Source organism: Cryptomeria japonica, chromosome 5, assembly GCF_030272615.1.
Source record: "Cryptomeria japonica chromosome 5, Sugi_1.0, whole genome shotgun sequence".
NCBI classification, from domain to species: Eukaryota; Viridiplantae; Streptophyta; class Pinopsida; order Cupressales; family Cupressaceae; genus Cryptomeria; species Cryptomeria japonica.
In genome coordinates, this window is record NC_081409.1 from 505591475 (window position 1) to 505607807 (window position 16333).

Consider the following 16333-nt stretch of genomic DNA (forward strand, 5'->3'; position numbering starts at 1 on the left):
ACTATTACAGTATAAGAATTACATTGTCAAATGAGACTATAGGAAATTTGAAATACTAAATCTAAATACCAATTACCAAGATTTCTAAGTTGTGTTGTTATATGGAGCCTAATCAGACTCGTAGGTTAGATTTTCCCTACTTCTATTGGCGCGGTTTCCCCCTATATTTTTCAACTGGGGTTTGGGGGCAGCGCCCCCAAGTTGGGGTCAAGGGGCAGCGCCCCTTGTGCGTTTCCTGTCGCGATACAGGGCGGGGTCGAGGGGCAGCGCCCTGCGAGGCCAAAAAATCATTAAAAAATGTTATGTTTTTTTTTTTTTTTTTTTTTTTACTGCACTGTTATAAGTGACTCTGGCCGGGTCATGACCCTCAGACTCGGCGAGTCAGGGAGTGACTCGCTGACTCGGTGAGTCAAACGAGTCACGCCCCCCTGACCCGGCAGGGGTCACCCGGCCCGTTGACTCGCGTGACTCGCCGCGAGTCACGAAGCTCTGATTTGGAGTGATTTTTGAGTGATTCCAAGTAGATTTGAAGGGGATTTGAAGGGAAAATCAGATTCCCAAGTAAGTTTTTTTATTTTTTTTAAACAATTTGTTTATTTTTTGTTGGATTTAGATGGATTAGAAATGATTCCTAGGTAGTCTAAATCATTTCTAAGTTATTTACACAAGATTTAACACTAGATTTGACAAGTTTTGTTAAATTTTTACAATTTTTTTGAAGAGTCTAGTTTTCAAAATAAAATTCAAACCCTAATTTAAAAAAAAAAACTTGAATGATGTTTAAATTTATTTAAACTGATGTAGATAGTTTGCTAAATTGTTGAACTAAAATGTTAATTTTTTTTTTTCACTTTGTATGTGTAGGTTAAGTAAGCATTAATCATGGCAAGGGAGCAATGGCCACTAGATCCATGCCCATCTGGATATATAGGCACTTGTCCTAGAGGTGCTAGAGATGGGGCATGGAGGTATGCTTATGAGGGACCCGATCCTGGGTCAGTTATATGCATAAAGTGTGAGAAAATACTTCATGGAGGCATCAACCGCCTCAAATACCACCTTGCAGGAATAGACAGACAGGCATGATGCTAGAGCATGCCTTGGGACCAATGAAGAAATAAAAAGACAAATGAATGCCCTACTTGCAGCTGGGGAAGAGAAGAAATTGAAAAGGGAGAGGGCAAAGCTAGCCATGAGATTAGCCATAGTTGAATCTCAAGGTGTTTCTGTTGACCTTGAAGAGGAACAAGAAGCATTTGAGGGCACAGTGGGTTCTCAGCGTGGCCCACGTATCCGCAAACCCACCATCACCTCGACCATTGCTTCTGCTTCCTCTAGTAGAGTACCTGGCATTGTTCCACTTACATCATCACGATCAGGGTCCATAGGTGATTATTTTGTGCCTAGGAACACACGTGAAGCACAACCATCATTAGAGGCCATTGGATGGAATAAGGAGGTACATGAGAAAACTGACATTGCAGTAGCTGATTTTTGGTACTACAACAACATTGCATTCAATGTGGCAGACAATGCTTATTGGCTGAATTTGGTGACTGCTATGACAGTTTCAGGAAAGGGGTACAAGGCCCCTTCTCGCAAGGATTTGAGTGGGAGGTTAGTAAATTACTACATAGTCCACTTGATTTCATTTTTAATTATTTTTTAGATTTCTTGTTTATTAAATCAAAATTGTGTACTAAGACCTAATTTCACTTTGCACTTACAGGTTGCTCACAAATGCAGTTGCTAGGGCAAGAGAAGTGATGGAGGATCAAAAAATTGAATGGGCAAATTATGGTTGCACCATTCTTTCTGATGGGTGGACAGATGGCAAGAACCGCACCATCATGAATTTTTTGGTTGCTTGCTAGGAGAATGTAGTGTTCTTGAAATTTGTTGATGCCTCCAGCAAGGTGAAAAATGCAGAAACATTGGCTGGAATGTTGGAGCATGTTGTCATAGAGGTGGGGGTAGAGAATGTGGTGCAAATCATCACAGATAATGCAGCAGGATATGTGTCAGCAGGTAGAATCCTTTTAAATTATCACCTTTAGGCATTAGCAATATTTTCATTTGTTGTGGCTTTGTTTTACTTGGTTGCATATTTCTTAAGAATAAATTCTTCTTTTGCAGGATGAATCCTCCAAGAGAAGCACCCCACTCTTTTTTGGACACCTTGTGCAGCACATGTCCTTGACCTTCTTTTGGAGGACATAGGAAAACTTGAGTGGGTGACTCCAGTTGTGGAAGATGCAACGAGGATCACCAAATATATTTACAATCACCCTTGGGTCCTAAATTTGATGAGATAGCACACCCAAGGGAAAGATTTGGTGAGAGCTGGTATCACAAGGTTTGCAATGATTTTCTTGACGTTGCAAAGCCTTCTTGCTGCATTGACTTCTTTGAAACAAATGTTTGTGAGTGGAGAATGGCTTAACTCACCTTATTCAAAGAAGCCTGAAGGAGAGGCTGTCATATGCATAGTCTTCGACAACCAATTTGCACAAAGGTCTGCAGAGATTGTGAAGGTTGTTACTTCAAAACTTTAATTTTTAAATTTTAGTTATTCTTGATTCAAGTCTCTCATTACTAATTTGTAACTTCATTATTTAAATTTTAATCTTTTTGTAATTTTTATTTTTCAATTGTAGGTGCCAAAGCCCTTGGTTCGAGTTCTTCGCTTGGTGGATGGGGATAAAACCCCAATGGGATATCTTTATGAGGCCATGGATAGGGCCAAGGAGTCTATCAAAAATTACTACAAGGGGGATAGACTCAAATTTGATTTATTTGGGAAATAGTTGATAGGAGGTGGAACAATCAGCTCCACCAACCCATTCATGCAGCAGGGTACTTCCTCAACCCTCGTATTAGGTTCAGGGGTTCTTACTCAGATCCAAATGGAGAAGTCATGGAGGGCCTCAGTACATGCATTGAGAGGATGGTACCCGATGTTGAGGACAGAGACCTTATTGTGAGTGAGCTCCAAAATTAGGAGGGAGGAAGGGGTAAGCTATTCTCTTCAGAACTGGCTAGGAGAGGTAGAACCACTCAAACCCCAGGTATAACATTTGCCATTTGGATTTTGGGATCTAAAGACTAAAATGATTGATAAATTATGTTTTATCTTTTCTCTTTGCTTTCTAACTTTTCCATTTTATTTATTTTGCAGATGCTTGGTGGCAAAATTGGGGTGGAAACACCCCACATCTCAAAAAATTTGCCCTCAGAGTCTTATGTCAACCTTGCAGTTCATCCAATTGTGAGCGCAATTGGAGCTTGTTTGAAGCAATCCACACGAAGAAGAGGAGCAAGTTAGCACAAAAACAACTCAATGACCTTGTCTACGTGCAATATAATCTTCGATTGCGCGTAAGGAAGGTAGAGGAACTAGAAGATGGTCCAATTGAATTGGATGATATAGATCCTTACAGTGATTGGACATCATAGGAGCAGCCTCCATTGTTTTCCGACACTGACATCATTGATTTGGAGAGGCAGGCTATGGAGGAGGGGGTGGATTTGGTTTCAGGCTGGATGACATTGACGAGGAAGAAGATGAGGATGAGGATGACGATTCATTGCCAGTACCAGAAGCACGTGGAGACATAGCTTCATCTAGGATGGAGGATGAGTCTCAGTCAGCCATATCGAGCGAGTAGGCACAGTCACGCCCACAGCGGACTTATACGACTAGACCCTCTAGTTCTACCTCTCCCCAAGTTTTTGCTAGAGCTGGGAAGAGGAAGTTGTAATTGTAATTTGTAATGATGTATTTACTTTTGTTTTTACAAAAACTATTTAGTAATTTACTATTTTGCTTCCAGGCTTCAAATCATCAGCATTCCTCATGAGGCTGCGATTTTGTAGACACTTTGCATTTAAATATATCTAGAATCAGCTTGTTTCTCTTGTGTTATCATTTATTGACTCATTGGATGCATCTTCTCATTAAATTTTGCAAAAAAAATGCATTTTTTACTCAGTTTAAGCGTGTTTTTAAGTTTCCGAGTTTTTCACTGAGTTTTCCCTGAGTTTTTTCCCCAGCGGCTCGGCGAGTCGAGCCGAGTCGCGAGTAGTTCAACTATGCTTGCAATAGAAAGCTCCAAAATATACAACCCCAAATAGCATCAAATTCCTCTCAATTGACAAACCGATGACACTCTAATGGCTCTGATACCATGTGAGATTTTGCCAAGATCTAGAGGCAATGGAAAGCACAAAATAGAGACAAAATATATGATAGGAATAAATTATATTCTATCAAGATGAAAATACTGATCAACTGGATCATTACACGATGTTCAATGAATGCCCGTACAAACAATGTAGATGAGCCTGCTTATATAGGCAAGGCTAGGGATATGTGAGCACACAAACATGACATGTGGCTCAATAAGAAACAAGGGTAGGTAGGAAATAGGTGTGGTAGGTAAGAGAAACGATAAAATATTCCACATGAGGTGGATCACCCACCAAAGGTGGAATTATTACTCCACTATAAGTGGATATGATAGAGTAGTAACAAGATCACACCATAAAAGGTGGAAATTCTCCTACACACACTATCCCAATGTGGCACAAACGCCCAAGTGTCTCATACATGTACCTAAGTAAACTTAAGTAAAGTGTAATAATATCCATGATGAATAATTATTTACACCAACACCCCCCTTAAGTGCAACTTAGGGGAATGCACTAAAGCCTACAATGCAACTAAGCAATGCAAGATGGGTCCTGGCTACAAGGCCATGTTAGGTACTCATGTACAAATGCAAATGCAATCTCCCACAAAGCGGAGAAAGAGAGAAAAACCCAATGAGAAAAAACCCTCCCCCAAAAGAGAGATGATGAAAGCACACAATGCTCTCAATGATGAATGAGAAGATCAAAAATATGCCCCCCCCATAAGAGAGAAGAAGAGACCATGAAGCCCTCCCTCAATGTCGAATCTCCTGCAAAGATGGTCCAATGATGATGACCAAAATACCTCCCCATAAGGAAGAATGAGAGCCTATGTTGCACCAATAATGTCAAAGTGTGACAAAACCAGGTACCAAGTCGATGACGATGAATCACTCGTCGCAACAAAAAGAAGATCAGGCATGGAGACAACCTGCTTTGAGCATCATCTGGATACTCGTAAATGGCAGAAATACTGGTACAATCCAAGTCTCACGGGAGCCATGCACAAATATGTACAATTTAAGTCTCAACTGGAGCCATGCACCAAGTATCACAAGATATTCCTAATCTACATGTACAAGAGGATTACATCAAATAGTCAACAATGACAAGATACAAAGAGGTGTGGCACTTTATGATAGTGCAAGTACAACGTTACTCAAGCAAGAGCATACATCATGATAAAATATTCAAATGTGGAAACATGAAAATGATGGCACCAACAAAGAAACCCTATAGAATACTGCAAATGAAGATGCCTCTGAATGGAATTTCACCAAGAGATATAAATGAACAATTGACCCCCCATAAAAAGATCATGTTGACACTTGCAAATAATGGCAAAGTGGACTTCTGATTTCAACTTTACAACTTCTTAAAATGAGATATAAGAGACTTCAACAAATACTGCTAGTGATCTAAACTGAGATCCAAGCAAAATACAAGTACCAAATAGGCCAAAAATGACCAAATACTGGAAGTACAATATTCACTCAAAATCATTGCAAAATAATGGCAGATTATGAAAATAGACAAAAAATTATGCACTTTGAAAAAAAAGCGGCACTTGAAAAGGAGTCCATATGAGCCCAAACGAAGCCTCCAAAGTTGTAAAAATCGGGATTTCACGATTTCAGAAAAACCTGTATCCGAAAATCAGAAAACTCTTGCACCACTATACAGATCACGAAATTCTACCCCAAAACAAAAACAATTGCTCGGAAAAAGGAGTCCGGATGAGTGAGATATCACTATTTGAAAATTATTTGCAAAATTATAATTCCTGGAAAATTTCCGCCGCATCTTCAAACTTCAAATGCGTTTAGAGTTGGCCTCTAAAGTCCGATTTGGATGAAACAAAAGGCAAAACTGACTTTCTTGGACCTCCTCAATCCAATGGTGACCTTAGATTTGACCCATCAAGCTTCAATAATAACTTGCAATAGAATACTCCAAAATATACAACCTCAAATAGCATCAAATTTCTCTGAATTGACAAACCAATGACAGTCTAATGGCTTTGATACCATGTGAGATTTTGCCAAGATCTAGAGGCAATGTAAAACACAAAATAGAGAGACAAAATATATGATAGGAATAAACTGTATTCTATCAAGATGAAAATACTGATCAACTGGATCATTACACGATGTTCAACGAATGCCCGTACAAACAATGTAGATGAGCCTGCTTATATAGGCAAGGCTAGGGATATGTGAGCACACAAACATGACATGTGGCTCAATAAGAAACAAGGGTAGGTAGGGAATAGGTGTGGTAGGTAGGAGAAACAATAAAATATTCCACATGAGGTGGATCACCCACCGAAGGTGGAATTATCACTCCACAATAAGTGGATATGATAGAGTAGTAACAAGATCACACCATAAAATGTGGAAATTCTCCTACACACACTATCCCAATGTGGCACAAACACCCAAGTGTCTTTTACCCAAACTACTATGAAATGTATGTACCTAAGTAAACTTATGTAAAGTGTAATAATATCCATGATGAATAATTATTTACATCAACAGTATTTATAGTAATATAAATTTATTTATGTGCAAAAGTTGCTGACTTCTTTGGTGAAATTAAATTAACATTATTATTTTCATATGAAGCTGAATTCTTGGGTGAAAAGGCATGATTGGGATATAATTTTAAATAAAAGATGAAGTTGAGGTAAAGACATCAAGCAATTAAAGAAATATCTTTCAGATTTGGAGCAGAAGTATATTCTCTATCAGCAGATTTGTAGCAGACCTAAAAGCAATTTAAGAAAGCCCTTCAAGGTGATTTAAGGAAGATTCATAGCGGACCTTTCAAGGAGTTTTATAGCACATTTTTGGAGATGATTTAGCAGTTTTGGAACAGCTCTAAGAACAGTCTTATATCACACTTTCTGAGGTAATGTGTAGCAGATTTGCAGTAGATTTATAGAAGATTTTATGAAGAAGAGACTGATGATTTGTAGAAGCGATGTTAATTAGATGAAAGTTGTGTTGTGTTAGAGGTTGTTGCCTCTCTAAAGAAGAGATTGGTGTCTCTTGCTGAGTTGGTGCTCAGTATTGGGGATTGATGTCTCCAATGAGTTGGTGCCTACAAAGATAAGCGGGGATTGGTGTGTCCAGTAGGTTGGAGCCTATAAAGTTTGTTCCTCCTACAATTCTATGGGGCTATTGTAGGGGGGGGCATAGAATATTTATAGGGGGAGAGAGAGAATGTTATATAAGCAATATCTTTACGTGGTTTTCTCCCGTAAATGTTTCCATGTTAATCTTGTGTTCTTCTTGTGTCACTAATTTAGATATTATGTGATTGATATTGTTATGGTTAAGTTTTTGAAACAGTAAAAGATTACCTTATACTAATTCACCCTGTGCCCCTGCCCTGCCCAGGCCCCCTCTCCCTCCCCCCTCTCAGTATAAGCTTGTGCACATCAATCACTTCCGCAAGACAAAGAATTTGCTAACTTTCTTAGAAATGATGAATCTTGTGATAAAATTTATCTCCAACCTTGCAAGCCTGGTCAGGGCCATCACACTCATTTCGAAGAAAAATCAGCACTTTACCTGGACAAAAGAAGGAAAAGAGACCTTCAAACTGATCAAAGAAGCCACTGCAAAGGACCTTGTGGTGGCCAATCCAGATTGAATTTCTCATAATTTTTACAGCAAGTTTTGTAGTTGCATGCAATGGAGGATCATTGCCTCTTAAGAAGAGGTGATCAATCAATTAAGACCTAGGGCACTCAAGGGGCTCATGAGTTCAATACTATGGGAGCAACTTAATCATCATTTGCAGGACACGTGCTATGATAGTAACATGATAACTTAACTCTTTTGCATACTTGCCACAATACAAAGGAATCTAGTCAGGATTGACAAAGCAGCAGGCAATCTTGTAACTGCCAAGCTGAATATCACCCTTCTGCATGTATATTTGTGTATAGTACCATTCTTTGTAACAATCAGTAAATAGAAGTTAGTTAACAATTTAGCGAGTTAGCCACCTTAGTGTTAGAATAAGAGGATAGCCTAGACTTTCACAATACATCTGACATTTCAGACCTTGTACAGGGCTATTGCATAAGAAAATTTCCATTTTATAGTTCTCCTTATAGGGTTTAAATGTTCGATTATTCATCTTTCTCCTAGCTTAATGCACTCTGATATAGTACTTGGCCTCTGTCATTCAAACATATATTTTCACAATAGCACATTTAATCTGCTAAACATGTCTATCTTCTGAGTAGCATATTGGTCCTCAAATCACCAAATAATCTCAAAATCAATGAAAGTAAAGGAGTGAAGTGTACAAGAACAAGTATAATAAATCTGAAATAATAGGATTTTTGCCTTTTTTAATGCTGCACCTGTGTTTGCACTGCCAGTTGAGCTTCCCTTGGGACTCGTGATCAACTGCAAGTTAACCAAAGGGCTCTTGCCCAAAACTATCTGGCAAGTTTTTGGATAACTCACTGGCCCTGTCCACCTCGCAAATATATGAGTAACTCATAGAGTTTTGGAACTCTAGTCCAAATTCATTTAAATATATATGATTTAATTTCTGATAGAATATTTAAATAAGAAAAGTGTATACTTATAGGAAAAATACATAAAAGATATTTAATGTTTCCAACTCCCAATGATCTCTCTCCTTTTTGATAAACTCATCAGAATCGTTCCACTAACCTACTTGCATATGATTTTTTCAATTTGCTATACCAAATTTATGAAAGTACTATATTTGAGAAAGAGGAGGGAAAAATTATGCTGATTACAAAATAGATAATGCTGGAGGTCCAAGTCCATATAAACGTAATCAAATAGACATCGGTATAACGGAATATTAGAAACTATAATCCACCACCAAATAAAAGTAAAATTAGCCTAATGACTAATAAGTTTGCTGAAAATAAGGCATAACCCTAGAACTCAAAGTTACAACATAAAATAGAAAGAGTTCCCAAATGTTTGTTTGATGTATCTGTCGGTGTCCAATAGTTTGCTTGTTTCTGTGCAACTAGGATGTCATCAGTATCGTACAGGGCTTCTATATGATTGTGACTAATTTATAACCAAATCTCTGTAATTAACATAAATTACAGATGCGCATATAAACTCAATATCCACCTGTACCTATCACACAATTTAATATTGTTTACCTAAAGACTATATTTTCCTAGTTCTCGGAGATAGCAAGGTAATAGCAATGAATTAAATGAAATCAGTCTAACGAGCTTTCTTCATTGATTAATAAGCTCGGGTGCCTTTCTCAATTATAGCCCTATTTTGAAGTGGACACACTAATAATAGTTTCATTAACCTTTATCATGCCTCTTATTGTGAGCACACAGTTGATCGGACTGTAAATTTGTATCTCTTCAAGCCAGTCATGGAACTCCCAAGTCCAAGTTGCAAGTGTCCTAAATTGAGTCTCCAAGTTTCAGCAAGACTCTCCAAGTCTGACCTTGGGACTTCTGCACCTAAAAAGCAGAAAATAACCCTTCAGTTGCGATCAGAGAACTGATAGTTCAGTCTCTGACCGAGTATTTTCCCAAGTCCATGACCCCTTGGTGTATGGATTGAGCCAAGTTCACACCGATTCTGTGTCTGTTTATTATGGAATAGACCTTTGTTTCAATATCTTCCTTTTGCAACTAGCCTAGGAAGAAACAATGCCAAATATTTGGATTTAAATCAAGTTATGCGATAATGACAATCAGCTCACCAAATATGTGCCTCTGCATTGCTAGAATCACAAGTACTTGTAAAGCTTAGAAATTATGATATGTGAAGATGTGTCTGCTCCCCCCAGCCCCTTGTCCATGAGACCCATAGCTATCCCAGGGACATGGAACTTGCAGGGGACACCCCCTGGCTGGTCCTTGTCCTCTAGGGAAATTGTGGATGAGTCTCCTTTACACCCTTTTTTCTTTTCTTACAATAAATATAAATTAAAACAGTTTTTTTACAAAACAAAGTCATTTACAGTGAGTATTTTGCAACTCTGGAAAGAAAAATTATAGTTATTTAATGACCACATACAACTATAGAATAAAAAATGAACCTCTGCTGAATGGCAACATACAGTTACCCTTTTCAACAATGGGCAATTCTGTGATTGCATACAGCTGTAGGATAACAAATGAGAGTATATATATATATATATATATAGAGAGAGAGAGAGAGAGAGAGAGAGAGAGAGAGAGAGAGAGAGAGCCCTTGCCATCCCCAGAAAATTCCCACTTGGACTGCCCTGTCCTAAAATATACCATGGAAAATGGATTAGAAACCGAATTGAGTCAACCAGTATCAAAATGCAGAAAAGAATTTTTCTAGGATCTGCAGAGAATATAAAAAAATCCACAGGAATTAAGACAAGACAGACAAGACAGATGTTTGAGATTGCTACAGAGGGAAACCAGTATGGAATTGCAGAATTCAATAGTCAAAGGCTTAGACAAGACAGATGTTTGAGATTGCTACAGAGTGAAACCAGTATGGAATTGGAATTGAATTGTTGGCAGCTTATGAGACTGACAACTGGAATTGAAATATGTCTACAGCTATCAAATTGAAATTGATTTTGGTTGCACAGATAAGAATTTGAATTGAAACAGATCTATAGTTGCAACCTACAAAAGTCAAAATTGATATGTATTTATTTCAAGCACAGGCTTCTTTCTTAACCACGATGATGATTTGCAGAGAGGCCTGAGACAGAGTTGTAAACTTCTGAATGGGTAGACATGCTTTAAGCAACATAGTGCCAAAAGTGAGTCAAAATAAAATATTTCAGAGATGTTCACCGGAATTATATTTTTAGGAAGCTTTTCTATACTGTTTTATAAGAATAATTCTAATCATGTCTTTCAAATTATATTTTAGTGACATTATATGTGGAGGTATGTAAATAGATTAACACTGTTTTTTTCTGAGTACGTGTTTAGTATGCAGTTTGTGATATGTACTTAGTGTTTAAATTCAACGCAAGTGGCATCAAATGTATAAATAGTAACAGAGTGTAATATATGGATGTGGTTGCGGTGTTGTTGAAATAGTATGAAATGCATTGGTTCATGCATTTAAACAGATAAATCCAAAATACTTAAGCTGAACACTGTCCTCTTTTGAAGTCTAGATTCTGTAAACATACAAGTAATAGTTTCATTGCTTGTAAATGAGTAAGATAGCATTCCCTGCATGTTGTTATTCAATTCAGCTTTGTTGCAAATGTTATTTTTTGATTTTTTTTAAATGTATTTGCAATCCCTTGAACATAAAGATAGGCCCACAAAATCATATTTTATTGAACCTGGATTGTAGCAGAGGGAACAAATGTGAAAGTTCAAGAATGAATTTCTATCTGCTATGATATCATTATGTATGTGCGGGAATGTCTTCTTATAATACCTGCTATAGCATCCATTTTTCAACGCACTGGTTGCAAATGATTCTTGATATAACAACCTCTCAGTGATGTTTTGTTGGACTAACTATCATGAATATGGATGTGTGAACAGATTTCTGCAAGTATGACTACAAATGGGACGGGCAGGTTTTCTGAAACAACAGAGCCTGCAACTTATGGATTTTGAGGCCTGCTATCTTGTATCATATGTCCAATTCTGTGATTTGACATTCATGTACACTGACTACTATCATTATTCAGAAATATTACAATATAATCATTCAATGCATCTTTTTATGTGTAAGTTCTACACGATAATCCTGATACATTTTTTAATTTAATAACTGCAACCCTAATATTCAAGCAGTTTTGAAATGAAATAATCATATTTTGTTATTCCTTCCACATTATATGAGGTGTATGCAGACTACCTTGCATGGTTTGATTATCTTTTTCTTAGGGTTCATTGACATTATTATATGTACTAATCATATATGTTCAAAGTTTCAAACTTTATTTTTGTAAGGGTAAAATTACATACCCATGCCAATTCAAATTTAAATTTGTGCTTATTTTGAGAGAATGTCTTAATGCAATTGCATGTTTAACATATGGTTCAATCTTGTGCAAAGCTTTTATTCACAAATCCTTCACTCCCCATTTACACACATTCTAATGCACTTGGCATTCGCTACCTACCCATTTTGTAATAACCCAACTATAGCACCCGAAAATACCACCAAATTTTTGTTTGTTTTCTTTTACTCAAGTTAAATGTTTATTCATTTGTATATTTAGGGACTTCTATCCATATGGAATAGCCATTATCCATTTGGGACAAGCATCCAACCAACATGATTGTTGTGAGCTACATTAGACTATAAGTGCAATAATCTAAACATGACAACGTTACTCATAAATGCGAATCAAAGGCATCGTTCATATCAAATGTTGCTGGTTTTTTGTTTTCAATTGTTGTTTTGATTAGATAAATGTAAGGGATGTACCCTGAAGCTATATCACAAAATCAAATAAATAACTCAATTTCACATTAACAAGGAAATGAAATGAAACATCATCAATATATGAGTACATATTGCATCTTCACATGAAGTAATGTCAAATCATGAATATAGAGTACAATATGGCAGTAGTCTCTCACTGCACTTCAAGAGGACTTGGATCTCACAACAGCTCCCAAAAAATGATGTTTCTTTTTTGTCTTTTGTTATGCTGGTTTTAGACCTTATCTGGTTTTTTGGTTATGGCTTGCTGTCATGGCCCTACCTTAATAATATTTTCAACAGTGTCTTAGGATAAGTAATTAGAGATATTTAGAAAATTGTCTTATTAATAAGACTTCATTATTTTCTGTAGAAATTAATACACCAAGCCAGTGGTTATCTTCATCAGAAAGATGTGAAGGCCAGAAAGGGAAGAACAAAATAAGCATCAGTCTCATTAAGAACAGAACAGTTCTGGATACATCAGTGAATCAAGCATATAGATTAGTCCTAAAACCATTATTTATCGCAGGCTGTAGCATTATTATTTATCTGTAGTATGGATGAGATACTTAATAATATGCAGGAATGATAAGCAATTAACATATTATTCTTAGTACACACACACACATGTATACATATACATACATATGTGTACATGTGTGTGTGTGTACATATATGTGTGCGTGTGTGTGTAATTAATTATGATAATGATTCTTTTAAAGCTTTCATCCAATATGTCGCCCCATTATGGAGGAGAGAAGGTATGTATGAGGGATGCAAGTAGGTAGGGTTCCATTCATGTAGAGACACCCCAAGTGGGGCTGGGAGGCCAAATGGCGGGTGTCATTCCGGGCTCTTGGGCTTGATGGAATGGCTGAAGGCACCTTGTATGATCTCCTGGTGGTCTTCATAATAAGGATGGATGGATGGGAAAAGCCTTAAGGGAATCCACATGCACATTATGTAAACTACAATGATGATAATCCTAGCAAGAAAGATCAATTTTATATCTAACATGATTGAGGGGTCTCAATCAGAATCTAATTGGTAAATGATATCTCTATTTTACTTCTTATTTTAATTGGGATTAAGATCTAGGGAAAAAACTAGGGCATTTACAAAAGGGGGCATTATAAAATGGTTTTAGAGCCTTGACCCTACCTTCATGTAGGCCTAAGATGAATCAATGAATGCATTCTAGTCAATAAGAAGGATTTAACATTATGTGTATTCGCATGTATGCTTTGTGTTTTCATGTGCATGATTCGTTGTATGAAGTTTGCCCTTGCTTCGTCTCGAAGAGATATCCATAGGACCAACCAAAATATCTCTTATGAATACAATGAATGAGAGAAAACTTGCCTTAAATTAAACCTTGCCAGTTTCGAACTATTAGTTATAACTTATTTTTGAATTAAAGGAGAAAACACATGTCTTAATCCAAATCTACAACCTATGATAATATCTGAGTGGCGTAGCGAAAGGTGGATTACGAGTTCAGACTCCATGATAATTCAACTTTTGCTTGAGAACAGGCAAATTTTAGGAAGCGTAGATTACCATGCCCCCACCTTAATAACATTTTCCACACTGTCCTTATAATAAGTTCAAATAGAGATTTTCAGGAAATCATCTTATTAATAATACTTGACGATTTTTTGTAGAAATAATTACACTAATCCATTGGTTATCTTCATAAGAAAGATGAGAAGGCAAACTAATATAAATAGCAACGATTAATAATTATACTGTAGTGTCCTCGATTTGGAGCCAAGTATGCTAGCAACTGGGGAATAAAGGAAAAATAAGTTGCTTAGAAATGAGATACAAAATAATGCCAACCTCTCTTATTCTCCAAGGTTAAAATAAAATTAATAAAAAAAGGGAATTATGTCATTAATTAAATATGAAAGGAGCCTATAGTTATAAACTTATAACCTTTTCATATTTAATTAATAAAGGTGGGCCCATCAATAATTACCCACCGTTATATTGAAGTGCTTATTATAAGCTAAGGTGGGCAAATATTAAAATTACAAGTTATGCATCGAATTGTGTGGGTAACTTTTACACTTAAGCGATATAAACATATATAAGTTAAATCATTAGTGAATGGGGCAGTGTTGATGTGTATTTTGTACACGACCAATCACAGAATAAAATACCTAAAAGGTACCTTATCCTCTCTTGATTAAAGTCTCTGAATGCTGAAGATGTCGCGAAAACGATCAATCGGGATGACTTCAAGGTTCTTTGTTGTAGGATCTCTAGGTGTGGATAAGCACCAGTGGTCGTTGTGTATGCTGTTTCTTCAAGGGGCCTTACGTACTTTCAAAGAAAGCTTGTTCGTATTACTCTCTTTTCGACTGCAGGGACAGGATTTTCCTAACACTAACAGATTTTCAAAAAATGTCAAAAGGTAAGGGTTTCAAGGAAGAGATACTTAAACTATTTCTAAGAATGACTCAATGAAGACTAGACTTGATAAGATTCTACCAATTTCAGTTTCGCCAAGAAATTACAACTCTACTGGAATTGATGCGATCTTCTAAGGGGATTCAATAGTTTTTCAAATCATCAGGGATATAGATACTATCATAGAGATACATTCAATACTTCCAAGAATGATTGAATTCTTAATCAATCTCAAGGTTTCTAGTTGACCACACAAGGCGTCCTTACAATCAGTAAGAAGCTAGTGGTTTGGAATATAAATCTTATCAAAGATCAAGCACAACACTTCGTCTTTCAAACTTAAAACTTAAATGCTACTTCAATTGAGAGTGATTCAAGAAGATAAACAATCATAAAGATAGCCACAAGTATCTCATAGCCAAATGGACAACAATTGTTCAAAATTCTTTCTTCACTACTCAATCTTGCTACAACAATAACTTTCTAACTTCTTCTCTCTAAGCTCTCTCTCTTCTCTAACTTTTCTAACTCTTCTAACCCCTTAAAATGAAATGAGTGAGGGTATATATAGCATCCTCAAATACAATGAATGGCCCGGATCAAAAGAAGATCAACGACTGAGATTTTGACACCTAAACCCTAATTAGGGTTTGTTACAAAAAAGTCCCCATTTAGATAAACATCACTAATCCATAGCCAATAAAGAATTGGCACAAATATCAAGGAGACATAAACCAATAGGAATTAAGCTGCCACATCATCCTATAACAACTTTTCATTTAGAATTTTGTTCCCTTTCCTATGCTCTTTCTTAGCATATTCAATGAATCTGGACACAATTCCTTCATCTCAGCAATGGGAATCTCAGGAAGATTCTTCATTCTTTCTTCCAAGTGAAGGACTTGATCAAAAGCAGTGAGAAGAGTTATCTCCCATCCGGGTTCAAGTTCTTTGGTCTTCTCAATCAGGAACATAGTAGTGTACATCCGATCTCGCTGCTTATCTGTGATGATGCTCTCCTCTTTGCAAAAGATGACCTTGATTCTATCCTCCAACTCTTGGATGTCCACATCTGTCTCGATCTTGATCCGCCTGTCAAGAATGGTACACAACACCTCAAACACTTTATCTTGAATTGGATGAATGATACCTTCAACTCGACTGCATCTGGTGTTGATGTCTTAAAAAAGGACCTCTTTCATCTAGAGCAGAGCTGACCACTATAGGAGGTTATGGGTTCCTCCATCCATTATTTTTTCTTGAGCCAGAATTCGTCTTGGTGTTTGTCTTATCACTTGTAA

General features: G+C 36.9%; 2 protein-coding genes and 1 long non-coding RNA gene across 3 annotated transcripts in view; all 3 read left to right on the top strand.

Moving 5' to 3' along the window:
* Positions 1-12006, top strand: part of LOC131064883 (probable inactive ATP-dependent zinc metalloprotease FTSHI 5, chloroplastic) — a 275944-nt gene extending 263938 nt beyond the window's left edge. The window contains exon 19 of the mRNA XM_057999211.2: positions 11723-12006. Coding sequence (XP_057855194.1) covers positions 11723-11797 — 75 coding nt within the window. The 3' untranslated portion in view covers positions 11798-12006. The remainder of the gene's footprint in view (positions 1-11722) is intronic.
* Positions 875-3845, top strand: LOC131064885 (uncharacterized). Its single transcript, XR_009372629.1, has 5 exons — positions 875-1617; positions 1730-2028; positions 2137-2534; positions 2658-3068; positions 3179-3845. It is a non-coding gene; the product is annotated as an uncharacterized LOC131064885 (long non-coding RNA).
* A 1345-nt stretch (positions 12007-13351) lies between the features above and the next one.
* Positions 13352-16333, top strand: part of LOC131875954 (uncharacterized) — a 46631-nt gene continuing 43649 nt past the window's right edge. Inside the window, exon 1 of the mRNA XM_059220695.1 lies at positions 13352-13378. Coding sequence (XP_059076678.1) covers positions 13352-13378 — 27 coding nt within the window. The remainder of the gene's footprint in view (positions 13379-16333) is intronic.